Source organism: Polyodon spathula, chromosome 8, assembly GCF_017654505.1.
Source record: "Polyodon spathula isolate WHYD16114869_AA chromosome 8, ASM1765450v1, whole genome shotgun sequence".
Lineage (NCBI taxonomy): Eukaryota > Metazoa > Chordata > Actinopteri > Acipenseriformes > Polyodontidae > Polyodon > Polyodon spathula.
This window is the reverse complement of record NC_054541.1, coordinates 4,753,333-4,779,875: the sequence shown is the minus strand read 5'-3', so window position 1 is coordinate 4,779,875 and position 26,543 is coordinate 4,753,333. Positions and strand designations below refer to the sequence as shown.

The 26,543-nt window shown below is 38.4% G+C and overlaps 1 protein-coding gene across 1 annotated transcript in view; it reads left to right on the top strand.

Annotated features, from left to right (window-relative positions):
- LOC121319226 (probable phospholipid-transporting ATPase IIA) overlaps positions 1–15,785 on the top strand; it is a 56,787-nt gene extending 41,002 nt beyond the window's left edge. Inside the window, exons 17-28 of the mRNA XM_041256433.1 lie at positions 316–399; positions 2,075–2,245; positions 2,499–2,597; positions 3,785–3,874; positions 5,249–5,393; positions 5,952–6,016; positions 6,534–6,689; positions 7,988–8,052; positions 9,158–9,266; positions 9,915–9,972; positions 10,656–10,859; positions 12,394–15,785. Of these exons, the coding sequence (XP_041112367.1) occupies positions 316–399; positions 2,075–2,245; positions 2,499–2,597; positions 3,785–3,874; positions 5,249–5,393; positions 5,952–6,016; positions 6,534–6,689; positions 7,988–8,052; positions 9,158–9,266; positions 9,915–9,972; positions 10,656–10,859; positions 12,394–12,530 (1,383 nt within the window). The 3' untranslated portion in view covers positions 12,531–15,785. The remainder of the gene's footprint in view (positions 1–315; positions 400–2,074; positions 2,246–2,498; positions 2,598–3,784; positions 3,875–5,248; positions 5,394–5,951; positions 6,017–6,533; positions 6,690–7,987; positions 8,053–9,157; positions 9,267–9,914; positions 9,973–10,655; positions 10,860–12,393) is intronic.
- Positions 15,786–26,543: the final 10,758 nt, after the last annotated feature.

The following is a 26,543-nucleotide window of genomic DNA, read 5'->3' as shown; positions in this document are numbered from 1 at the left end:
GCATCCAGTATCTAGTGATTATTTTATAACAATCTTCCTGCAATCATATTTCAAACACTACGTATAACATTTATAAATGTGTAATACTCTCTTGAGGGTATAGGCGTCTACTTTAAACTTCAAAGTCACCATGATACAAAGAGAGACAAGAAGAAGACTTTTGATTTTTAAACTAGTGCCAAGTTATTCCAACATTCTAACTCCCAGAATGCCATGCACTTCAAATGTCACTCATCATTTCCATGTTTCAAAGAAAGATAAAACTAAATGGAAATGTATACACTGTGTTTGCTGAATTTACCATTTTTATTACAGTGTGGCAACATGGCGAGAGAAGGACTCAGAGTTTTGGTGGTGGCGAAGAAATTGCTGTCTGAAGAGCAGTATCAGGATTTTGAGGTAAGGATATTTCCCAGGTTAAAAAGCTACTTACTACTACTTATTCAAAATCTACTTACCCAGCCTTTTGTATTGTAAGCACCCTGATATTCACTTCATCTGTTCACAAAGAAACCTAAATGTATAAACTGAAAAAGGGTTGGCATAACTTACAGTGGGTTCAAGTTTCATTCCAAAAGGGTCAGTGGCATTGAGTCAAGGATAGTGCAAAGCTGTCAGGCTACACACTATACAGAAGTTTATATAACTGTACTATAGGAACTGTTATGGTTCTGTGTGGGTAACACACAAATCTATCAATTTGTGAGGAGAAACCTCTTAACTTGTGCATTACCCATGCATACTCATCAGAGACATGCAGTAAATGTCTGTGGGTCCTTTTCTGCTATCAGTACCAAATATTTGTGCTAACAGATGTTTATTAAGAGAACTACTTTTAATTACCAGCCAAATTTTGGATTCAGATATACCTCAAACAACATGAAGTTGTAGATCCGGACAGTACCATTCCCGTGCTCAGAGGTCCAATGCTCTTTATCCACTCTACACCCATGGAGAGGATTTCCTGTCCTGAGTACCGGTGATTCAGACTGCTCACATTGAAACTCTGTCCTGCCTTGTTTGCTTGGCCTTACAGTTAAGTGCCTTGGAAGTTCTAAGAGGGGATACAGAAAGCGCTGTTTAAAAAAGTAAACACAACTGTATCTGACTCGTTTCGGCTACCCACCTCGTCCCTGACTCTGTTTTTCCACTCTTTACACGCGCTACCCCTCAGCCTAATGATACATTATGTATAATGTGGGTGGCTGTGACTCAGACTGAGTCACAGATGCAGTGAATCATTGAAAAAGTTTTTTTTCTTTTTTAAATCTCACTTTGCAGCCGTGGTTTGTTCATATTAAAAAAAAAGCCAGCTCAGTTTAACATACTTCAGTTGTCTTTAAGTTTAAAGTTTAAAAGAAATGATTAAGCTGAATATACAGTTTACTATGTGCAGTCTGGACCGCACTTACTCAATATGATTTTAAATATTCTGGAGGGATATGTGGCCATTCCTCAAAGATTACCACCTCTAATTCCTGCAGGGAAGTTGGAGGTAGAAATTTGTTCTCCAGAATGACCACATAGACTGTTCCTGATCCCTCTTTGCAGTCTTGGAAGCACCCTCCAACTGAGCTCTTAATATCAAACCTTTATCAAAGTCTATCAGATCTGCTCTCTTGTCCATCTAGACTGAAACTGGCTACAGAGAGATGCAGCTTATATATTATAGGTCGTAAAACACCTTAAAGTACCTGGTGCTATCAAAATAATTCCAGTAAATCTTACCTAATGTGAAAAATGCACACTTTGTGCTAAAGATGAATTTGAAAACATGTCAGTCAGAGGAAAAGCAGTAATTGGTACTCTGAGGCAAACGAATGCATTAAGTTTTTGGAAGTTTGAGTTCTGTTAAAGAATAAAATCTAGAGATATATAAAACACAACTTTAGTTTTTCCTACAAGAACTCAAACTAGTTTGTGTCAGCTGGAAAAGATGTTCAGCAGTTAACAAACATTAAAATGAAAATTGTGTTTAACATAACGTTTGTGTCTTTGATATAGGAACATGCGAGATGGTACATAGGGGTGGAGTATTTGAATTAATGCCCCCTTCCTTGGTTCCTTTTTTCAGGCCCGGTATGTTCAGGCCAAGCTGAGTGTGCACGACCGCTCTCTGAAGGTTGCCACGGTGATCGAGAGCCTGGAGATGGAGATGGAGCTGCTGTGTCTGACTGGGGTGGAGGACCAGCTACAGACAGACGTGAGACCCACCCTGGAGACACTGCGCAACGCTGGCATCAAGGTGACAGAAACTTGGGGCAGGAAGAATACACATACATTAACATACGGCCTTCCTCCAGTGAAATGCTAGATCATCAAAACCATGATTTGCAAGCTCACATGAAAACCAATGAAACATTAAGTGAGACAGGAACTGCTTTCTCTTACGGAATTATCGGTTGTGTGTTTTAAGTCATACCAAGATACCATGCTGCTTAGCTTGTTCTGTTTCAAAAGCTTTTCATATCTTACACTCACCCCTGTGTGTTCATCAGGTGTGGATGCTGACAGGGGACAAACTTGAAACAGCAACGTGTACTGCAAAGAATGCACATCTTGTTACAAGGACCCAAGATATTCATGTATTCAGACAGGTAAGTATAATAAACCTACACCTGTCAAAACGATAGTGATATTCTTAGCATTACATTTTAATACTTGGTCCGTGTAATGCATGGGAGTGTCACAATATTAATTAGAGGGAAGGTTTGGTTTTTTACTTGGTTACTTAAGCCTTGGTACGGGTTTTAAATATCTCGGTTCTTCTTCTTTAGATTCACTTTGTATATAATTTTCTGTTTCAGCCATCACATCCTGGTGATTTTGTAAAACCTCTGGTTTACCATGAATCTGCCCCCTTGCCACACTGTGCCCTTAGTGAATACAATAAATTCATCAGTGAAACCATACCCCACTGAACAAATGTGGTGATGATTTCAGCACTGGGGCAGTGTTGCAGAGTGGGCAGGTTGATGGTTCTTAGAAAGAAGGCACATTTGAGAGCTGTGTAGACCACAGAGGTGCTTTTAAACTTCTAAATCTATTGGATGTTATGACTAAAAACAGAACAAGATAACTGTGATTTTAGGAATTGTTTTTTTTTTTTGGTTTTTTTGGGGGGGGGTTTGTTTTTTTTTATTCTGTGTTTTCAATTATACAATTTGAAATTCCACTTTTAAAGTATGGAAGGATATGGTTTTACACTTAGAAATGTGTTTTGACACAACCAAAGAAATCGCGGAGCGTGGAGTCCGACAAACAAAAGAGAGGCTCCCTAATGACTTTACCAGGCTCTACCTGCACAATAGCTTTTGGTGTTTGGTCCGCTTGCCTTTGGATGTCTTCCATTTCCAAAGGGGAATGCCATGAAAGGTTACAGTTTGCGTAGGAAGACTCAAAGGTTCCTGGAAGTGGATCACAATGACTGGCACGGCATGAAACAAGATACTTATATCCATAGAGTATGGCTATCTAGCTAGCAGATGTGTGTGTGTGTGTGTGTGTGTGTATTCACATATAATAATGGGATGGTCAAGGACTTTTATAGTCAAGTCTTTTTGTTTTGTTTATTTTTTCAGAATCTTTAAAGCTATATTTAGTGTGTTGCAAAATGCACATTTAAAATCAGATTAAAAAAAAAAATAACCGAAAAAAACTTGTGCATCTGATTGTGTATTTCACGTGAGCAAGCAACAGGGGGCACTGTTACACCTAATCGACTTTGTGTCAAACTTAAATTGACTCCTCTTAAATTTTTTGTTTGTTTGTTTTTTCACATCAGGTGACCACGCGAGGTGAAGCCCATTTGGAGCTGAATGCCTTCCGAAGAAAGCATGACTGTGCCCTGGTTATATCGGGTGACTCTCTAGAGGTGAGCCAGGCTGTATTTCTAATAAACTATATAAATGATACCTGTTGTGCCTTTCCAGCACTGTATACATCTCTAATGTACAGCTTTGAATGAAACCCATTTTACAGCAAACTTTATTTTGAACACAGGTAGTGTTTTTCAGTAGCATTGCACTGCCTGATCATTAACCAATCAGGTGCTTCCCTTATTGTCTGACATGCTTTGTTATGATGTGCTTTGATCCCCAAAGACACCGCTGAGGTGAAGTGACCTAGGAAGTAAGAAACTTTCTCTAACCTAAAAAATACATGTTTGCATGTTATATGTAGGGCTTCTGATTTTCGGTTTTAACTGATAAAACACCCCCGACATCAGAAAACACCATAAAAACTGTGGAAATGGGTAATCAATTCATCTTGACTTTACCCTTTTCCCATTAAAAAATAAAACCTACTACAAAAATAATAATAAATACATTTCCCAGTGCTGCTGGGCAATGTCCCGCCTTCCTGACTTTTTTATCTATCATTGATTTGTTCTGAATACTTTAAACCCGACCCAACTACTGAGTGACAGCACATTCCTGCATTTCTATTGGAGACTCCACTTGCGAGATTTAAATGAGATTAGTCATGAATGGAGGCTTGTTAGCGGATTTAAAGCTGTATTACAGTTAAGATACGGAGGATTTAAACAGAACTGTGGTGAAATGTACAAAAATGTGTACACACAAAAACCCCAGGAGAATGTGCCCATGACCGTAGAGATTTTGTTGTGGAAGACAGCAAAGGAAAGAAGGTACAACTTAAGTGCGCAAGTACTGTTGAGTTACTACTATACATAATTTGAAAGAAAAAAAACACTCAAGCATTTTGGAAAGTATAGTAAGCGAAAACACTAATTTCATACAGTATATCAAAAACGAAAGCCCTGAAAAAAAAAAAAATTATTTACATAAAACTCAAATAGCTAAAAATAAGCACCAAAAAACCAAAATAAAAACTGAAAAACAGAAGCCTTAGTTATATGTAATCACTGATTTCAGGTTTTTAACTAGTATATTATAAGAACTTCCCTGAGCTCCATCTACACCTACTTCTTCTATCACTAAGCTGATCCAAGGGGGTTGGTTAGAGATTAAATATACATGCAAAATATTAAACAAAGTAAAAAAAAATCCCTAAAGCTAACAAAAGTTCACACTTGTTTAGTTTTTTTAGGGTAAGAAATAATACATGTTTTTCATATGGTAATTTGTAAGGTTACCGACCTGAATAGCATTTAAATGGAAATAATATTTAATTTAATCTTTGCGTAGCTCTTACAGCCCTTTCACAGGAAATCAGACCAGCGGACATTTTAATGCGTGCCTCGGCTGTGTTTTGCTTGCAACAGGTTTGTCTGAAGTTCTACGAATATGAATTCATGGAGCTGGCCTGTCAGTGCCCCACTGTGGTTTGCTGCCGATGTGCCCCCACTCAGAAGGCCCAGATTGTCCGACTACTGCAGCAGCGCACTGGCAAGCTCACCTGTGCAGTCGGTGGGTATTCGCTCTGCGGCATGTGTTTCATATCTTTATACACGCTGTAGGATTAAGAGTGCTGTCTCATGCGTGTACGCTTGCCTTGCGATGCCAGAAAGATGCCCAGAGACTCAAATCAATAAGAGATACCTTACAACATACATATAAAGATATTTTACTGTGAGTAATACTGTAGCTGTTATTGACTGAGGTCATCAGAAGAATCTAGTTCATTGTGTAAACCCAGCAGGATTAATATAATGTGAAAAGAAAAGCTGTCTGTAAATTACAAAGGGAAAGTTTGTACGTAGAATACAGAATCGTCCTTTACAGAATTTAAACAAACTGGACAGTCAACTATGCCTGGTTTCCAAAGATGTACAGTGTGCAGAAGAGGAAAATGTACTAAACCATCGTAAAAGGATTGTGTTGAACAACCAACCTTTACTCTCATTACAAAGACTGTGTGCAATTACAACCAGCCTTTACTCTCAATACAAAGACTGTGTGCAATTACAACCAGCCTTTACTCTCAATACAAAGACTGTAATTAATTGTGTTTTATCATCGATGCAGGGGATGGAGGAAATGATGTCAGTATGATCCAGGAAGCAGACTGTGGCGTTGGAGTGGAAGGCAAAGTAAGACTTCTGTTGTCACTGAGAAACCGTTTCCATGTTAAAGGAATACCCCTGTATATGCATACTTTTATACTTCATATCCATTTAATATGTGTTCTTAATCGTCATGTATTACTTATTCAGTACTCGTGGATGTTTGATACCTAGTTTGTCTCTGACCACATGTGAGCAATATCTCTCTAATGAGGCCACTATGAAAAGGACCACTAGAGGGCACATTTGGGTTGTGCATCAGTAATTTCTTCCCCCTGTGAAACAGCTTGTCAATGAATATGTAACAAACTCACTGTTTGAGGGGAAGAAGAAATGCCCAGTTTAGTGTATCACACTTATATATAGTATAATTAAGCATAAATCCTTAAATTCATTGGGTGTCATTTCAGTTCAGTCAAAGCTGATCAACAGCATAGTATTCCATTTTGGGGGTTTTTGTATTTGAATGATAAATAATAATAAAAGAAGCACACACAGCTACAGAAGGTTATGTTTTGCCCTGTATTTGTTTCTGCTGTTGTAGGAAGGAAAGCAGGCGTCCTTGGCTGCTGATTTTTCTGTCACTGAGTTCAAACACTTGGGCAGGTTGCTGATGGTCCACGGGAGAAACAGCTACAAGAGATCAGCAGCCCTCAGTCAGTTTGTGATTCACAGGAGTCTCTGCATCAGCACAATGCAGGTAACCAGTCCAATTCAGCTGGTAGGCTTGAGCGGCTCCCAGTCGCTTGCTAAGAACTCAGTCACACGGCCACCGTATGGCTCAGGTTTGCTGCCAAGATAAGGTAGCATGACTATAAACCTCTTCATTTATTAACTGAAGGGTGGTCTGTTATTCTAATAGAAGACTTGATAGGATGCATCGCAGTAGTACATGTGTAGTGAGAGACTGTACAGTATGTACAGGGCCTTACAACCACAGTATTTAGAAATTATATTGTGTGGAGGTGCTTTACAAGGGAAAATCGGCTACAGCTATTTTTAATTTAGCACCAAAAATGTTTTATGGCGATCTTGCGTTGATTTTCACATTTTAAAAAGTGTAATAATTTAAAGTATGTAAACCACTGTAATTGAACAGTGTTTGGATAACTAACAATAACTTAAAATACACAATGAAGTTGAATATTTGTCTGATAGTATGCATGATTGTTTGCACAGGTCTGAATCTTTTAAACGTAGGTTTACACCAGTAGTTCTAACCAGTGCTTTAAAATGTATTTTCTTAGCTCTTATTTGCCCCCACAAGGGATGAAATCCCAGCTGACAAGCATATAGAAGACTAGGAGTCCAAATCTGTAACTGCATTGCACAACGCTGCACAGTGGAGAGAAGTTTCATAGCTCAATATTGTATTCATTAAAACATTTGATAACCCAGTGTACAGAGATGCCCAACTGCTTACTTATGTGTGGTTATTTTATTTATAAAATGGTCTTTTTAAAAAAGAAGAGAAAGAAAACCAATAATTAATGTCACATTCCATGTTTACCCGTGTCTATTAATCATATGAACTGTTACACATTGTGTCGTGTAATCCTTTTTTCATTAGTAACACAAGTTTGGGCCACACGTATCAATGCCTTCTGTCTTAAGACATTTGATGCATGCAATTTTGTTTTTCATTACCAGGGCCTAGGTCATTAAGTCCTCTCGTACAGATGCAATAATTGCAGATAGGTTTAATGTAGTTTATAGTTTTGCTTTTATAGTTTTTGTTAACACGCAGGCTGAACATATTTGAAATGTTTCTGTGGGGTGTGTTCATGAAAAACTCAGTCGTATCATAACTTGAAATTCAAAACCCTGGTATATAAACAAAACGGGCAATTTAACCTTTAGCAATTCAACATTGGCCATCATTTTTCATGCCTGGCTTGAATTTTGCCTCCATTCCAAGTATTTCTTATCGTAATAATTCCAGGTAGAGCAGTGAAGCTGTTTACAGTGGCCTAATAAAGCACTGTTTTCCTCCCTCAGGCTGTCTTTTCTTCAGTCTTCTACTTCGCCTCAATTCCTCTGTACCAGGGTTTCCTCATTATAGGGTGAGTGTTACAAAGTGTGTTCTAATTGGATTTATTGTGAATGTAGTACTCCTAAAAAGTGCTGGAAAATGCATCTGATTTATTTGGTCATCTGTCACTTTGCCTTTTTATGATATTTGCAATCATTCTGAGTGAGTTCTGTTGCTCTAATACTGAATTTGAAGCAAACTGTTTAAAGTAAAATTATACCGGTGTTAGTCTGACAAAGAATATCTGTACAGCTTTGTGACAACGTGGTTAATGCTGTGCAGGTGCAGGTGCAGGTGATCAAAGAACAGACAGACAATTATAATCCAGGTGAAAAAGGTTTGTTTTTATTTTATTCCTTATGTCCAGTGCCTGATGGCGAAACAAAACAGTAAATAATAATGCTGGTAAGTAATACAGTGGCGTGTATTACTTACATTTATAATACCTGGGCTGGTCCCAAAACAATAGTCCCATTATTGTATCCCCACATTAAACACCAAACACATACGTAGTCCGTTTACTGTATGAATTAGTGATTGTGGTACAATACGGTTTACAGTGATACAAGTGAAGTGCTATCCTGGGTTTGTGCTGGCCTCTGTTAGCCATCTAGTGATTACAAGCAACACTAGACAGAACAAAACAAACACCACACAAATACAGGTCCTTCCAGGTCACTTATTAATAACCAAATGTAGGAACAGATTACGATTCTCCGTCCCCCTTATATGCTGTCACGGATGACCCCTTGGTAAACGAATGCAGCTGCCTTTACAATCTGTGGCTGCTACATTGTTTCCCTTCCAGGTCAATACATTCTTGCAATGGAGTCTTGCATTTTTCCAGACTGACCGACTTCCCGACCCAGGGAAAGAACTGTCAAGCCAGCCCATCCAAAAAAAACTCTGTCCTCACTTAGTACCCTCATAGGTTGGGAGGGAGATTTACAACCAAGGTTCACTGTATTTCTGTCACAAGCTTGCATTATGATTCCTGTCTGTGCTGTTACTTGATTTGCTTTCTCTGGACACCTCAACCAGAACAGTACCTTTGGGCAGTAGAGTACCAGACTGAAAAATGGAAAAACAAATAAGCCTGGTAAACAAATGTGTTCTCCTTGCTTCCCCTCCCCCAGGTACTCAACTCTGTACACCATGTTCCCAGTGTTCTCCCTGGTTTTAGACAAGGATGTCAAGTCAGAGGTGGCCATGTTGTATCCTGAGCTCTACAAGGACCTTCTCAAGGTAGGTTTGGATTCCTGTGGCAGGGGGCCTGCTTGTGGAAGGGTTGTGTGTCTCAGTCACTGTAACTGTTCTGAAACACGACTTATCACAGAAAAGTACAATAAAAGGAAGGTATTCTATAACAACAATGGGCTGCTATTGTATCTGCAGGTATTCAAGCATTTAGCCTAACCCAGTCCATCACCAAACATGTACTGCTAATTACCTGGGCATATTCGGAAAATAGTTTAACAAATGCCAATGCAGCACTAAATTCAATTAAAAAATAAGAAAATACTTTGTTCTTTATTTTAACAATGTTGTAAATCATGCACAAAAACTATTTCAGGACATCAGAACAAACTCCTTAATATTTAGTAGAATGCAAATGTAATGAACAGAGATGTAAATGCAATGGATAATGGAATCCACAGAAAGAACATCACTATTTTAATACAGTGATTGGCTTTATGTATGCTGGGCTTAATCAGCAGACAATGTTTTGGGGCTGTAAGAGACCACTACATATGTAAGCCCAGCAGCAGCTGTAAAAGTTTGTATTATTTGGTATGTTTCTTATAAGCATTGTGGTGTTATAATTAAAGTCTAATTGAAGGCATACTCGCTTTGTGTAATAAAAACCAATGTCTTTCTTTTTGCTTCTTCCAGGGTCGTCCTCTTTCTTTCAAGACATTTTTACTGTGGGTTTTAATAAGCATCTATCAAGGTAGGTGGATGTATTGGTGTGTGTTTTCAATACACAAGATTGAACGTACAGTGTACAAGTGTATTAATGTTTTAATGGGGGATGTGCAATTTAAAAAAAAAAAAAAAACAATGTTATATATATATCAGAGGAATAACCTCCATTCCCTCATTCTTTGTGTTGTGTTTTAACTGCTGTGTTTAAAGCAAGAATTCACCCAGACACGCTCTGTAAATGTGTGTATGTGAAACTAATGAGCCTTTTTTCTTTGACATTGTGTAATGTTTTCTGTGTTTAATGTGCTTTTGATTCTGAGTTCAGGAGCAACTCCTCAGTTCTAGTTGTCCGCCACAGATATATGTAACGCAGGCCAGAGTGCCTTTACAGAAGTAAGAGCCGTGTCGTGCACAGCTGTGTATTGCCAGAAAAACAAAAAAGCAGCGTTCTCCTCAGGACCCGTTAACAAGATTCTGACAGCTCTTCAGCTGATTAAGTTACATCTCTATGGCAGGCAGCTAGAAGTGAGCTGCTTCTGAACTCCAAGCAACACAGACTACATGAAAACAAATGTGCGTAATTGCAATTGGAGCCACTCTGAAGGATTGCAAACGTCAGTAAAGGGTCAGTAAACCATGTGGTTTGGAGAGGCCTACTCTTACAACCCCTGACCTCTGGGCCGGTGCTGTGTCTGTGCTTGTTTGCAGGCAGTATTATAATGTACGGAGCGCTGCTCTTGTTTGAGTCGGAGTTTGTCCACGTCGTTGCCATCTCCTTCACCTCTCTGATCCTCACGGAGCTGCTGATGGTGGCTCTCACCATCCAGACCTGGCACTGGCTCATGATCGTGGCAGAGCTGCTCAGCCTTGCCTGCTACATCGCCTCCCTCGTCTTCTTGCACGAATTCATTGGTAAGGCAAGAAGCACAAGCATTTGTGTTAGAATGTGATGCTCTGCAACAACACTGATATTTAATTTGATCATTTATTCATGGTTAGGTAACTTTAATGAATGCAACATTCCACACCAGAGTACATGTGATGGATATTCACCACTATGATGTATTTTGCTGACACTTACGTATTTGGCCTGCAAATTCATATGGATTTCAATAGCGTTTCACATGATTGCACAGGAGTAACATCTGAGTAGCAAATGTTTTGTTATTTTGTAAGGATTTCTGTAGTCCTGAGGATAATGTAGAAAAAGGCTACAAAATCCTAATTAATTCAAGTGGAACACCACAGGGATAGTAGCTAATGTACTGGAATTCAGGGGAATTTCCCGTTGTTATTTTAAGTGTAACCCATAGGTCTTAATTTTAGCTTGGTTGTATCAATATTATATTTAAAAAATATATATGTTGTCAACGTTGCTTAAAGAACTTTGGTATGGGCGTGTCATAGTTACCTTAACACATGTGCTGGATCTTTATGCAAATGATGAACACTGCTGTACAATATCAGCCACATTGAAGCACTGTAAAACTATTATTTAAATTGTGTGGGGAGACGACTCCAAGTTGAATCGCATTTACAGTTTGCTGTCAGCTTTTGAATATGATTGAATAGAGAGCCAGAGAGTAATATCTAAGAAATTCCTCCTGTGCTCTGGTGTCTGCACGTCATGCGCAGGGTATTCTAGGAATTAGAAATAGAGGCACAGCCAGGGGAGGCGAGGTGGAGCAGTCGATTAATACACAAGGCTCACACACATTTTAAAAATGATTTTTAATATATTTTTGTGTTGAACATACTATCGTTGCAGACATCCTTTATCTTATGTATAAATCTCATGAACTTCTAGCTTCAGATTACATTTTACGAAAAAAAAAGTGAATCCTTTTTATAGTGTTTGTAGCGTGCCACTGCTCAAATATTGAGTTCAACGATTTTTTTCTGGTTGTTATGGAGATACAGTACTATCTACGTCATTATGATAGTTACTGACGCCAAGGCAACTTGGATAAGGAGCTGGGCATTTCAAAACGGTCCAGGCCACTGTCTCAGGTCATACAAAAAAGTGAAGCAAGTAACTCCACAAGAATAGAACTGTGTTCTGTTTTTCTGCTCTATGATTGTTTATTAAATTCATACAAAGACAACAGTAAAAAGGACAATGCCTGGCAGAACATTTAGGGCATTATTACAAGTATGTCTGGTGAGTGAATTTAATGAATATACTGGGATGGGGGTGGGGTGGGGGGCCTTTATTATGGAAATCTAAAGCAGGAGAAGTATTGCAGCAGTACTGCATCTGTCAATGTCCATGTTTGTACTAGCTGTCAATAAAAAATATGGGAAATATATATGGACAGGGTCATGTGAAAGATTCTGGGCTTAAAACTTTCCCCTTTGATGTAGATACAAAAGTCGCTCACTCCAGTGTAGAACCACCTTCAGATTCCTTGTATTTCTCATGGATTTCTGTTTCCTCTCATCACAGATGTCTACTTTCTCACCACGTTGTCGTTTCTGTGGAAGGTGACTGTCATCACTCTTGTGAGCTGTCTACCTCTTTACATCCTGAAATACCTACGAAGAAGATTCTCTCCTCCGAGCTACTCCAAGCTTACCTCATAAACACTGACCCAGCACGGAGTACTGATTTTACAAGACGGTAAAGCCCATGGTCTCGTTGGATCAGATTTAACATGTGAAAGCTGTGCTTGACTACTGCTGACAGTGCTATAATAATCATGCATTGGTGATCTTCAAAATGTGGTTTCAGATTTACAGTAAATGGAACAGCACATGCAAACACACCAATGTAAGGCCCTGGTGAGAGTAATATATGATAGCTATATGATGTCTTGTGCCATTTTTATACACGTCTGTGGTACAAATGTAATGCATACAAATAAAAGCTGCTATATTTATAACAACATGAGGTTCTAGGATATCTGAGGCTCTAAATACAGTACACTGTAATGCCTCCAGTTAGCACTTATCACTGGTCCCATCTTACTGATCTGTTGTGTTTTACTTAAGTATATTTCTATCTATCTTGTATGTTTAGAAGTGTTCAGTGGATACCTCTCATCCACTTGAAGGAATATTTCGCACACTGTTTGCTGTGCCAGGCCTCTCTGTCATGCTACTTGATTAGAGGTAGCCAGCGAACATATTTCAAAGCATATTTATTACAAGTCATTCATTCTAAATAAAAAAAAAAAACAGAAGAACCCCTTGGTAGTAACATACTTCACCTGGTTTTTGTGTAGAACCTGTTGTGGTTTCAACATTTGCAACGCTTTGTGGTTGACACAGTCTGAGAGCTACACTCTCAGTGATATTGTAAGTGGAGATACTGCTGATAGGTTCCAGTGGGGATTTGACTTTCAACAGCTAATAAGTGGTAAGAAAATGGATTTTAAAGCCTTGGTTATCACCTAAAGAGTAGCTTGGTATGGGGGTTCATGCTATTTCTGTTTTTTTGTTTAGATTCCCTTTGTGTATCTTTTCCGTTTCAGCCGTCACAGCTCAGAAGTTGCATTGTGTTTAGTTGTTGCCTCAGCAGAGCTCTCACACATGCCTTCTCTCTAACTGTAACCACTAATTTCATTTCTGTGAATTGAAACAAGAAGGAAATGACACAAGTTAAGACAGCTGGGATATGTCAGACCCCACTAAGTCGCTCTTTAAGAGATCTTTACAGCTGTTGCATTCAAAACACTGATGTACAATAGGTTGGTCGGTTCAGCAGTACTCAGTTTACATACAGAACAGATTAAACGAATCCCTTGCCCCTCCACACTATGAATTATATTGAATGTGATTGCCCAAGCAGAACCCGTTCCGCTGAAGAATCGGTTGCTATGTAGACAAACGGGTGTTGTGATGTCACAATTTAAGCTGATTTTAAAACAGAATGCTGGTGTATTTCATTATGTAACAAACCTTAACGCTAAACAAAGTAATACAGTTTTCTACTTCTGTTACTTTCCGATGCTTCCTGAAACAGAATCATCATTGTGCTTTTGTTTAGTTTTAAAGTAGCTTGTGTTTTGGTTGGTGAAAATTGGACTGTCGTGGTTTTGAATCTGGGCAGAAGCTGTGATTTTCCTTCAGACAGCCTGAAGCCTTCTTTCATGATGTAAGAACGGTTAAACTAAAGGGTACATATCATTTTAATATTTATTTATTTGTTTGGTATCGATTTGTGTTCCTTTTTAATAACAGTACAATTACAAATAAACTACTTAAATTCAGCTTGGTGTTCATGAATATCTGGAATGTACTCTTAATGCATATTTATTTCATAAGAATTCAGTTACCAAGTAATTTCCGTATTGTTTTTAGATCAAATAAATCGCTATCCTTTACCTTGTATGGAGTTTTCAATGACCATAAATAAATTCTTGAGTTCTGTATTGAAATTTTATTATTTTCTGCAGTGCCTTGCTTTGACCTTTCTAGAAGTAGTATATGCGCACGGGCATTGTCTTTACTTCCTGATTCCAGAGCAGTCCTGTGCAACTTTTTGACCTTTTGGCTCTCTTGGCTCCGCCTACCACAGAACAGGCAGAGCCAGATTAAAGGTAGCAGTCTAGTAAAGGCAATGACCAAGCGGCTAGGATTCTTCAAGCAAGATGAAAGTCTGCGAGAAACATTTTATAAATCTTTTAAAACAAAACTACAGCAGTGACACCCGCCGTGCATGATCATAGAGAGAAGCAATGGGTCTGTTGTAAAAGATAGACTGTGTGCTTTGATCAGTCTCAAAGGTCTAAACAGAGTCAACTTTGGATCAGGACTCTGTTTTTCTTACAAAACTATGAGACTGCACTAGAATAGTCTAGAGAGCACCTACACTGTTATCAGTATTAGAGCTTGAATATTGCGAATGGACAGTCCATCTCAGTGCCTCTTTCTACAAGTATTTTAAGAGTTTGGTTCATTGTCTTCTAGTCACAATAGTTTACACTAAACAGACACTTGCATATATTTGTATCATGTTAAAAACATGTACCATAAACCATTAAACTGAACTGTTAACACTGTCAATCTCTGTTAAACTGAAGTGTTAACACTGTCAATCTCAATTCAACTGAACTATTAACATTGTCAATCTCAATCTACCGTGGTCTATAACTTCCAGACTACGTTTGGTATGTGGGGCAAACTCACTTATTGCAGGTATTGCTTTATGATGCGTGACTGTGAAACAACCATAGTTAGCAATGGCACCATAGTTTACCCTGTATGAGTCTGTAACTGTTGGTGGTGAAAGCATGGAAGAATTCCAGAATTCATGTACAGATCATCTAAAGTAAACATCGGTACATTTTAAATGCCTTCCATGGTGAACCAATGTCGTTGTAACTTAAGAGTGATCCATAAAAGGGAAATGCTTTTAGCCAGATTTGATCTAGTACTTTTATTTTCCTATTCTTTCACGTCTTTCTGAGCAGTTGTTTTAAACCCTTTTCCTAACACTTGTTGGCCCTTCTCTTTCTGGGTGTTGCCGGCCCACAGTTGCAGGGCTTGGTTCAGAAAGGGGAGGCCCCCTAGAGGTGTACCAGTAAGGGGCCTATAGTACTCCTTGCCCATATATTGTTCATTGATTGGGTGTGTGTGTTCAGAAATGTACTGAAGTCTAAAGCTCAAACATTGTATTTGTCTGAATGACTTTCTTGTGATGCCCAGTTTTTTTGTGCCCCGCTGTGAAGTAATCAAACTAGATGTACATATTCTTTTCAAAGCTTGGTTAATGTTTCTGCTTGTGCTGATGTATGTTCCATACCAAACATTTTAAGAACAAAAAAAAAAAAAAAAGTGAAAGGTTGTATTAACAAATAACAGTTCTAATAAAATAAATGTTGTTTCTTGTCTCTATTTATTTGTTTTTGATGCATTGTGTATTTTATTGTATGTTATTTGTATATCATTTGTAATTGTGTATAATATCAATAATTTGTCATGTGTTCTTGGTTTTGACAGATTTATTGGTGCAGACTGGCATAAAGCTCTACTCCTATATGCTTCAGAAGGAATGTCATCTACACCTACAGTAACACTTACAGTATCATCTAGCGTTATTACTATTGTAGGTATCTAAGACTGACAGCATGTAGTTAGCATATATACAGTACTATATATCTCAGTTATTTGGTTTGTATTGTTAGAATTGCTGAAGTTAGTGAAGGAGGGCTAGCCCATGTTGTAAAAACCCAACATTTCCCAATATTAACACCCAACAAGATTATCAGTGGTTCCCCTTCTGTTGAAGATCTTTCTGTTTTTTTGCTTTTACTTTATACATCAATTTACAGATATTTCAAAGACAGTGAGATTGATGAAAAGCTGCACCTTCCTGGTGTCACTCCACTGGTCTTGCTGCAAATCAACAATGTGACCAACAGCAGAAGCACCAGGATGTCTGAGCTTGTAGCGATGTACAAGACTCTCAGCACAGCAGAAGCACCAGGATGTCTGAGCTTGTAGCGATGTACAAGACTCTCAGCACAGCAGAAGCACAGGGATGTCTGAGCTTGTAGCGATGTACAAGACTCTCAGCACAGCAGAAGCACAGGGATGTCTGAGCTTGTAGCGATGTACAAGACTCTCAGCACAGCAGAAGCACAGGGATGTCTGAGCTTGTAGCGATGTACAAGACTCTCAGCACAGCAGAAGCACAGGGATGTCTGAGCTTGTAGCGATGTACAAGACTCTCAGCACAGCAGAAGCACAGGGATGTCTGAGCTTATTTATAATGATGTACACGACTCTCAGCACAGTAAAAGTGACAATGGTAATGATGTTAATAATGCTTAAAAAGGGTATTCGAATGGATTTGCAGCAGATGAAATGCAGGTAGTTTTAACAAAGGGAAGATTCTATCAACACTTCTTTTAGGTAGAGTACCCTGGAATCTGTTTAATATGTTGCATATTTGTCCAGTAGATGGCAGTACAGCACTGGTTCATTTTTTTTCCTAATTAATTTAGTGAAAGTTAGGACAGGGTGCCTTTAATCAATTAAAAAAAATTAAAACATTTTTTTAAAAAAAAGATAAATTTCCTCACATTACAGGTAAAAAATATCGTTTCCCCTGAAATATTTAGTTTTAGATTTGTTTGATATTCAAATATGACTCTATAACACAGCTATAGGCAAGGCCCTATATATGAAATTTCCCTGGAATATACAGTAGTGTGCAAATGTATTAGAACACCTCAATATTTGTCATTTATATCCTTTATATACCTACTTGCATTTTATTTTTGGCCAATAATCAAAGGTTTAAAAACAATAGGCAAAAAAAAATGAAATAGTTATAAACAGGATTTCATGGCTCATTCCCTTTTTCTGCCATATCAAATTGAATTTCCATTTTAGAAATCTTTTTTGTTTACTACATTCTGCTTTAGTTCGGCCTTTTGTTTTGCTGCTTTTAAAGAAGTTTTTGCTTGTTTTATTTTTTCTTTAATCCATGAAGAAACAATGCCCCCCAAACTCACAAAGATTGTTTTAGGATAGTCTTGTTAAGGACTGTTGCTTTTTTTTTTTTTTTTTTTTATTTCAACTGTTTAAGAGAGTGTTACTAAATAGATCATTAATGATCATTTTATATGAAGTAGCCAACAGAACCATAACATCAGTGATGCAAATCATATTGTGAACTCTCTACCAGTATCCGATAGCATTGCAGCTGCCTGTGGTAGTTCCTTAGTGTAGAACCACTGCTTAGACGTTGTAACGCAACTGGATCGACATTGAAGGGCATTTGGAAAGGTAAGCTAATACTACACAGCGCTAAGTAATTATATTTCCTTAAAAGTCAGAGAACTGGAAGTTCACAGCGTGGTATTAAATTGGTACTGCTCGGTACACAGTAGTGGCATCAGCATGTGTGCCTAGTATATGAGAAGTCTTGGGAATGTGATTGTGACCAAGTTTTTCAATTATGGTATAATGACAGGCTTTTCTGATTATAAAACAGATGCACATTTGTGGCTTCACACCAAATGATGTAACCGACATTGTTAAAAATATGGAATTAACTCAAAGGGGGACATATATGGAGAATAATGCAAACCATAAAACGAGCGCTGCTTGAAATGAACAAATGGCACCTCTGACATAAACTATAAGACAATACGGGCCATATTTTCAAAGGAGGAAAAGTGCATCTGAATGTTACAAAATGGGACATAAAACACATTGGGGGCGCTTAAAAGAAGTTGGATTACGTTATTTAGTGGTTTGGTTCTAATTTGTAAAATTATCAGACCTTCAGAAAACAGAAGATCATTAAAGACTGGCGCAAATGCTTTGAGAATGTGAGCATACCTGTCAAGCAGACAAAAGCATTAGCTGAAATATCTGCCTAGGTTCTCATGCAGTGCTTTCAAGGCTAAGAAAGTGAGCATGTTAGTATTTCTGGGTGATTAATTAGAATATTTTAGCTTCAGAAAAGTAGAATTTTAGAGTTTTAGAAGCGAGGTCATGATGAAATACTTTGCCTGTATTCTACCTGACTCAGCTGGGTTACTGCAGTCTGCGTGTTGGGAATCGCTCACACAAATGATATGGAAATTAACTTGTCTATTGCCACATTTGACATGGACTGCTAATAATTGCCTTAGGGGGAGTGGTCTTTTTAATGAGCTGGCTTTAAAGAGAGCTATTGTGTATTTATTTATGTCAAAAGTCACCTCTGAAAATTATCTCCTTTTCCTTGTCATTTTCTGACTGTAAATAAGCAGTTTTCCTATGGTTATATTGTGCATTTACTGTGTTTTTAATAAGCTTTACCATACCACTCTGGGCTTTACAGTGCTTATCTATGATTTACCATGCTTTAACTGTGCTTTATTACACTTTGCAATGTTTTTACTATTGGAAGCTTTTATAAGGAATAAGAGAGTTTGGAGAAGATGTTCGGTTTCGAGAACATTTAACATGTCTGTAGAGCTTCAAAACTGGATTGCGAACAGCGGAGGAATGTAGTAAACAGGCACCAAATTGTATATTTTATTTAGTATAAATTTTTTAATGACTGTAAGACACTGAGACTCTAATTAGGTTGTGTTCACGGTTGTAAATCTCTGCCATTTTAAAAATTGCGTTGGCAGCTTTCCTCAAGCCGTGCCTATGGGTTCTGTTTCATAAACAAGGGGCATACTGGACAGGCTCCCGCCCTCCCTCAGAATTCCAGCAGTCAGAGCTGTGCTACAGTCAACAACCCAACTGTATCACAGAGAGAGAACAGAGCCAAAACCCTACCCAGCCCCACGAACTGGTTTGAACTGGTTCAAATCTGCACAATTCCTTACAGAACAATTTTGAATCAAATAGTTATCATAATGAATGCATACGCTTCAAAATACAGGTACATTAACTGTATGTAGGTATTTACTAATATCTACTGTAAAAAAAACTGTGAGTCATCATTTTTATTTATTTATTTATTATTTTTTGCCATGTCATCTCTTGCATGGTAGACTACTGGCTGCCCTTCTAGACATGGATAATACCATTGAGTATGTATTGCGTCCTTTTTTTTTTTAATGAAATGTGATTTATAATAATGTACCTGTATAGTTGACCCTTATTTTGTACTTTGGGTAACAGAACCCTGCAGCTTTGCTTTGCAGACATTCTTATACCTCAAGAGTCAACTGGATATATTAATTTTATTAAATACACCAAGCACAGAATCCTGTGATTGTGCATCTGTAACAGAGCAGAGGCTACCCTGCACACCACAAGACAGCATCTTAACTACAATGCAAAAGAGCCCAGCTCGTCTGCATTCATGCTTTTAAAGCTTCTAACCTTAACTCACTGGCTGGGGACAATATCTGAAATGGCAGTGTATTACGCGACCCTGCCCAGTAAACTTTTAACAAACAAATTTTGCTGATCACGTAACCCTATACCGAATGACTTGTTATGCAAATTGAATCCCTTGACAAGTATTCTGTAATATATAAAAGCTGCATCTCCCTGTTACTGTCTGTTTCGGTCACAATGGACAAGAAAACTGATCTGATCAAGGGTGCACAGATAGTTGACCCTCATGTAGTGAAAACATTAAGCTGACAAATGGATTTTGATTCAAAAACACTTCATATACAGTGCCTATAGAAAGTCTACACGGCCTTGAATTTTGTTTCACATTTTGTTGTGTCAGTGCCTCAGAGTTTCATGCATTTAAATTAGGATTTTTTTTTCCACTTATCTACACACCATACTCCACACTGTTAAGGGGGAAAAAAAGTTTTGTATTAAAAATACAAAACTGAAAGATCATAATTGGATAAGTCTCCACCACCCTGAGCTAATACTTGGTGGAAACTCCTTTGGCAGCAATTACAGCTGTGAGTCTGTTGAGATAGGCCTCTACCAACTTTGAACACCTAGATTTGGCAATATTTGACCATTCTTCTTTACAAAACTGTTCAAGCTCTGTCAAGTTCCTTGGGGAGTGTTGATGGACAGCAATCCTCAAGTCATGCCACAAATTTCCGATTGGATTTAAGTCAGGGCTCTGACTGGACGCTCAAGGACATTTACCTTTTTGTTCCTTAGCCACTCCAGTGTAGCTTTGGCTGTGTGGTTTGGGTCGTTGTCATGCTGAAAGTGAACTTCCGTCCCAGTTTCAGCTTTCTTGTAGAGGGCAGCAGGTTTTCCTCAAGATCTTCTCTGTACTTTGCTCCATTAATTTTCCCTTCTATCCTGACAAGTGCCCCAGTCCCTGCCGATAAGAAACATCCCCTTAACATGATGCTGCCACCACCATGCTTCAGAGTAGGGATGGTGTTCTTTGGGTGATGTGCTGTGTTGGGTTTGCACCAAACATGCTCCATTTTAGTTTAGTCAGACCACAAAACTTTTTGCCACATGGCAACAGAATCTTCTGAGTGTTTTTTTTTTTTTTTTTTTTTTTTTTTTTTTTTTTTGCATTCTTCAAATGGGATTCAAGGTGGGCTTTCTTGAGTAATGACTTCCTTCTTGACACCCTACCATACAGGCCAGATTTGTGGAGTGCTTGGGATATTGTTGTCACATGCACACTTTGACCAGTCTTGGCCATAAAAGCCTGTAGCTCTTGCAAAGTGGTCATTGGCCTCTTGGTAGCCTCTCTGATCAGTCTCCTTGCTCGGACATCCAGTTTGGAGTGACGGCTTGATCTAGGCAGGGTCTTGGTGGTGCCATACACCTTCCACTTCTTAATAATCTTCTTGACCATGCTCCAAGGGATATTCAAGGCCTTTGATATTTTTTCTACCCATCCCCTGATCTGTGCCTTTCAACAACTTTGTCCCGGAGTTCTTTTGAAAGTGAATTTAGGATTACTATTACAAGGGGGGTGGACACTTATCCAACAAAGTAATTTCAGTTTTTATTTTTAATACATTTTCTACAAATTTATAGAATATTTTTTTCACTTGGAAGTTGTGGGGTAGGATATGTAGATAAATAGAAAAAAAAGCCAAACTATTTTAATGGATTTTAATTCCCGGCTATAAGGCAACAAAAGGTGAAAATTTTGAAAGGGTGTAGACTTTCTACAGACACTGTAAAAGAAAGGTATACCTCCATTTCATTTATATGAGCACGAGTTTCAAACTGACTTCAGACAAGGCCTCAGTACGGCTCAGTGCATATGTTTGTATCAGAAAGCACAGATATCCATGGAGGCAATTCGAAAGGGATGAAAAGACTAACAAATAATTGTTGATTCCCATTCAACCGACTGGTTTCTGTCCAATAATCGAGTCAGTCTTATCTCATCACACATTACAAGCCTACCACATACTTCCTCTGTGGTAAAGGGGGCGGTGCTCTCTGACCTTATGGCCCACCACATGCTGCTTTGAGGAACGTGCATCCATTCTGCTCTATTCTGCCCCCCCCCCCCCCCCCCCCCCCCCCCCCCCCCCCCCATCTCAGGGTCAGCCACGTGTAATGTGAGAATTCTAAGCTTGGACAATACTGCATTAAAATGTACTATAAAAGCATATTAAAGAGGAAGCACATTAAAACGACTATAAACAACACATGCACACACAAATTAAACATAAAACAGCTTAACTATAAAAGACACAGATGTACACAATGAAAAACTTACAATTAATAACATAATTAATACCTCATGCAGAAAGCCATTACTACACTCATGTGGAAGGTGCTTCTGTAGGCATAAGTACACATAGTATGTTTTATGAAACTCAAAAGTGATTATTTTATAGAAAAACGGGTTTTGCTTCTCTGAAGGAATTAGAGGTGGTAAAGCATTATCGAATGGTAACCAATCCACAGAACAATTTCTGACTCGTAGTGAAATCAGTGTCGCCCTGACTGTTCCCCCTACACATTGACAGTGTTATGGCAGGTGTTTTTCATTTCTCAGAAGTGATAGCATCAATGTAAGGTTTATGGACGATGGAACCCCTTGAAAAGAAGATAGGACTGCATTGATCGATTGCTGAGACTTCATTTTAGATCCAGAATCAACACGATGCTCAGGACATCTACACCAGTGGTTCCCAACCCTGGTCCTGGGGACCCCCCCTGTGGCTGTTGGTTTTCATTCCAGCTGAGCTCTCAATTACTTAACTAGACCCTTAATAGAACTGATAATTTGCTTAATTAGACCTTTTTAATTGTTTTCAGCTCTTAATAAACCATTGCATGGTTATTTATAAAATGTTATAGCTAACTTGAAATCTGCAACTGTTAAGAGCTGAAAACAAGTAAAAAGGTATAATTAAGCAAATTATCAGTTCAATTAAGGGTATAGTTAAGTAACATAGCTCAGCTGGAATGAAAACCAACAGACACAGGGGGGGTCCCCAGGACCGAGTCTGAGAAGCCCTGATCTAGACTAACCATGCTACTATGTCTTTTTGACCCCTGCTTTGCAATGATAATTTTTTTCATCATGACATTTTATGACTTTTACTAACTTGGAGTGATGAACCAGTCCACAAAAATTACAACAACAATGTTTGGTATTTCCTTAGACTGATTATTCATACAAGCATAGCCGATGGAGCCAAAGTCTGAACTTACTGTAAGAGGCTTGTTGAAACAGTGTGAGTTGAGCACCAAGAACCTGGCCATTCGTGGTATAACTTTCCCATGTAACAGTGTATCTAACTCACCTGTGTAGGTGTACATAGTACCCTGTTCTCTAAGGGATTTGTTAAGTGTTTATTCACTTTGTATATGTACTCATCCACCCTTTCACTTCTATTTTTAGTCTGGCAACATTACTAAGCCTTTAATTACATATAATGCAAGCTTGGCTTTGACTGCAAACCGTTTTCCTTATTGTAATCTTTAAATAAACGCTTACATACCTTGTACTCAGTACCTGGCTGCTGCACCGTGGGTGGGTTCTATTTATAGTCTTGCTTCGTCTGTGATGTTTGCCTGTTGGGCAAATTTGAGCACCACAATGAGAAGACAAAATCATCAGATTAAGGCGCTTGTTTTTGTTTTCAGCGTTTCCATGCCGATTAAGTCTTTTTTGAAACAATTTCCACCAGTTGCCTATATTTATAGATTGTGTACCTGCTACCTATTTTGAGAATAATTACAAGGTGCCAGATACATGTGGAAACATAGGGAAGCTTTTGTGGAAAAAGAGGAGAGTTTTCTATTTCTAGGGGGGTGGGAAGTTTGTTTAGTTAATTTTTTTTTTTTTTTTCTAAACAGTTCAAACATGTTGAACTATTATTGTTTTATATGATCTTAAAATGCTAACCCATTCCCGATGTGAAAAGGTTTCCCCTCTCTTCCCCCTTTTCAGTCTCAGTTTTCCATGAACGAGCTCCATGACAATAAAGTCAAGCTGTAAACATCTTCGTTTCCATCAGCCTCCAAACTTTCATGAAACAGGGTGCTCCTGGCTTCTGGTTTTCCCTGACCCAAGTACGCAAGGCGGGTGTGAAGCCAGGTAGCCACTTCAGAATGCTGCTATGGAAAAAACAGCAGTGAAACTCAGCAGGTAGACACGACAGAATGTGCAGCGAGATTCTAGACAATGCTTTACAATACTGACACAATCACATAGGCATCATTACATTTAACAGTTTGCTTTTTACTTCTTTCTTTTGCTCAACTCCTTACGTCCGTGGGTCCCAGCTTAGCTCAACCGAGTCTCATTTTGACTGCATGCCTCTCTTGCCTGAAATATAAAGGACTGGATTAGCACCTTCCAGCAACTTGTGAAATCTATACCACTCTGTTTTCAAGACTGCAATCAGGGGAAACGATGGCCCAATCCAATATGAGAAACAGGTGCTGCTCAAGTGGCCAGGCAGTAGGTATTTTCTTTTCTATACAGCAGACTTTATCTTTCTCCAAGACATGCTGCTCTGAATGTCACCCTCTTATTATTGTCTTATTGTCATCAGATTGAAATGTCCCTGGAAAGAAGATAATGGGAGTCAATAGGAAGCAATTCTTCATAATGGAGTTTAATTTAATTTAAACAGTGGCAGATCTTAATACAGCCATCCCACCATTTAAAGCTTGATTTCTTGCAGAACATATTTTTAATTAGGGGTTGTTATTGATAAATGAACCAGCAGGATTATTATATAGAGTTAATAAATTACGGTATTTAGATATGCTACTGTTGGGATTCTTTTGGATTATTAAAACATTCTTTAATATTAATCACATTTATCAGACATGCAATTGATTTCATGTTTAACATAAGGGAATGTATATAAACAAACTGTCCCAAAAATCATTCCTTAAAACAGTCTTTAAAATGACTAGAGCTTTCCGGTTCCATAGCAAAGCAGGTCTATTTATTCTTTCAGCAAAATGTGTTGTAACGCTTATTGGTGAACTACTGATACTCAACTTAGCGTCAGCATTCTTGTGCAGTCCCTTGAAGGGAAATGAAAGTGTTTGACTGTAACTGTTGTATTTTGTCTGCTACCCTTCTGGTTCAAGCAGCAGCGACATCTTCAAGGGCATGTAAGTGGAGTCTACTACTGCTGTCTCACTGTGAATGAAAATTAACCTAATTGGTCTGGAGTTTAAAAAAGGAAGTTGCTCGTAGCACTCTCCATACCCCCACCTCCTTGCAAATTGGAAATGTAACCAAAGAATATGGCTGTGCTTCAGCATCAAAGCACTGCCTCTGGGAAGCAAGCAGTGCCCTTGGAAAAAGTGCCCGCAATAACCCAGACATGTTCTTCAATTAGCTTTACAGCCATGGAAGAAAATAAAGAAAGCCATCCTCATAAAAATGAGGTGCAAACATGTGTCTTGACATGCAGGGTTTTCCAATGGCAAAAACTAACATTGACGCTATGTAAGGTTAGGCCTACCTGATCAAAATGGATAACCAGGTGGTGCAGTGTGATTAATTCTCTTTATAAAACAGCTTGGTAAAAGTATAGTAAAGTGGAGTAAAGCTGTATAAAAGTCATGGTACAACACAAACAGACATGACAATTCACATGTAAGTATGGTAAATCAAGATAAATACATGGATTGTATAAGTTTTAAAATAATTTGGAAGGGCTTAAAACACTGCTCTTTCCACTGTGTTTTCTCCATAAATTATCTACAGTGCTTAGCACCAAAATGGATTATTATAGTGCAATGGCAGGTACATACATAAAGATTATTAACAAAATTCCTTTACTCTGTTCTTCTGTTGTAGTTTGCAATGTTAATAAATGGATATATTAAATCAAACCTGGATGTGAATGCCATTAGCATTTATTTAGAGGTAAAGGGCAGCAGTTTATATCATTAGCTGGTCCGGCCTTCCCCTTCTTGGGCTGTAGCACCCATGGGACAATATTCACTCGGTTCATTTCTGGAGGCCAGGATGCTCGGGGGTGTTCACTGTTTCCAGACAGTGAGCATGCAATGTTTGTATCTGTAGATTTACTCTGTGTTTTAATATAAGCTAATATGTGTAGCCTGCCTCTTATTTCTCATTTTGATCAGTTCCGGGTTCTCAAACTGTGTTACATTAGTCATAATAAGACATCCTACACAGAAATGTATTCTGAATCACAGAAGGAAAGTTAGGACTCAGGAGCTACTATTAACCATAAAAAGGTGTTTTAATGTGTGCTGTATGCTCTATGTACAGAGGACATCTGTGTGGAGAAGATGCACTGGAATTTTGAGAAAACCGTGGTTTATGGATGATGCGTTCTTGCAACAAAAAAGCCAAAATATCATTTTTATTTTCATCCCATAAAAAAGGAATAACAAATCATTCTTCCTTTCAGTTTGCAGTTTGGTTATGTAACAGTTGGTTCATTCTGCTTGAATATGCCCTTTGTTCATTGAAAAGTGATCACAAGGAATGAGGTCACATGCAACTAGTTAAGCAGCTGAAATTATGTCATAATCTGTGTAATCATGTCAATCAGGAACACTCAGTTTTAAACAGTGAAACATGAAATATAGCCAACTGCAAGCTACACTCCTAATGTACATTAGTCAGTGGTCAATCTTCAAATCAGAGTAGATTAGCACCCATGGGACAATATTTGCTAATTAGTACCAGGGAAATACAAGAGAAAATTGTGTGGGGTCAGAATATGAATTTCCCTGGGCTGTGTAGCAGAGAGGAGTCTGTTCAAGTATCTAAACAGA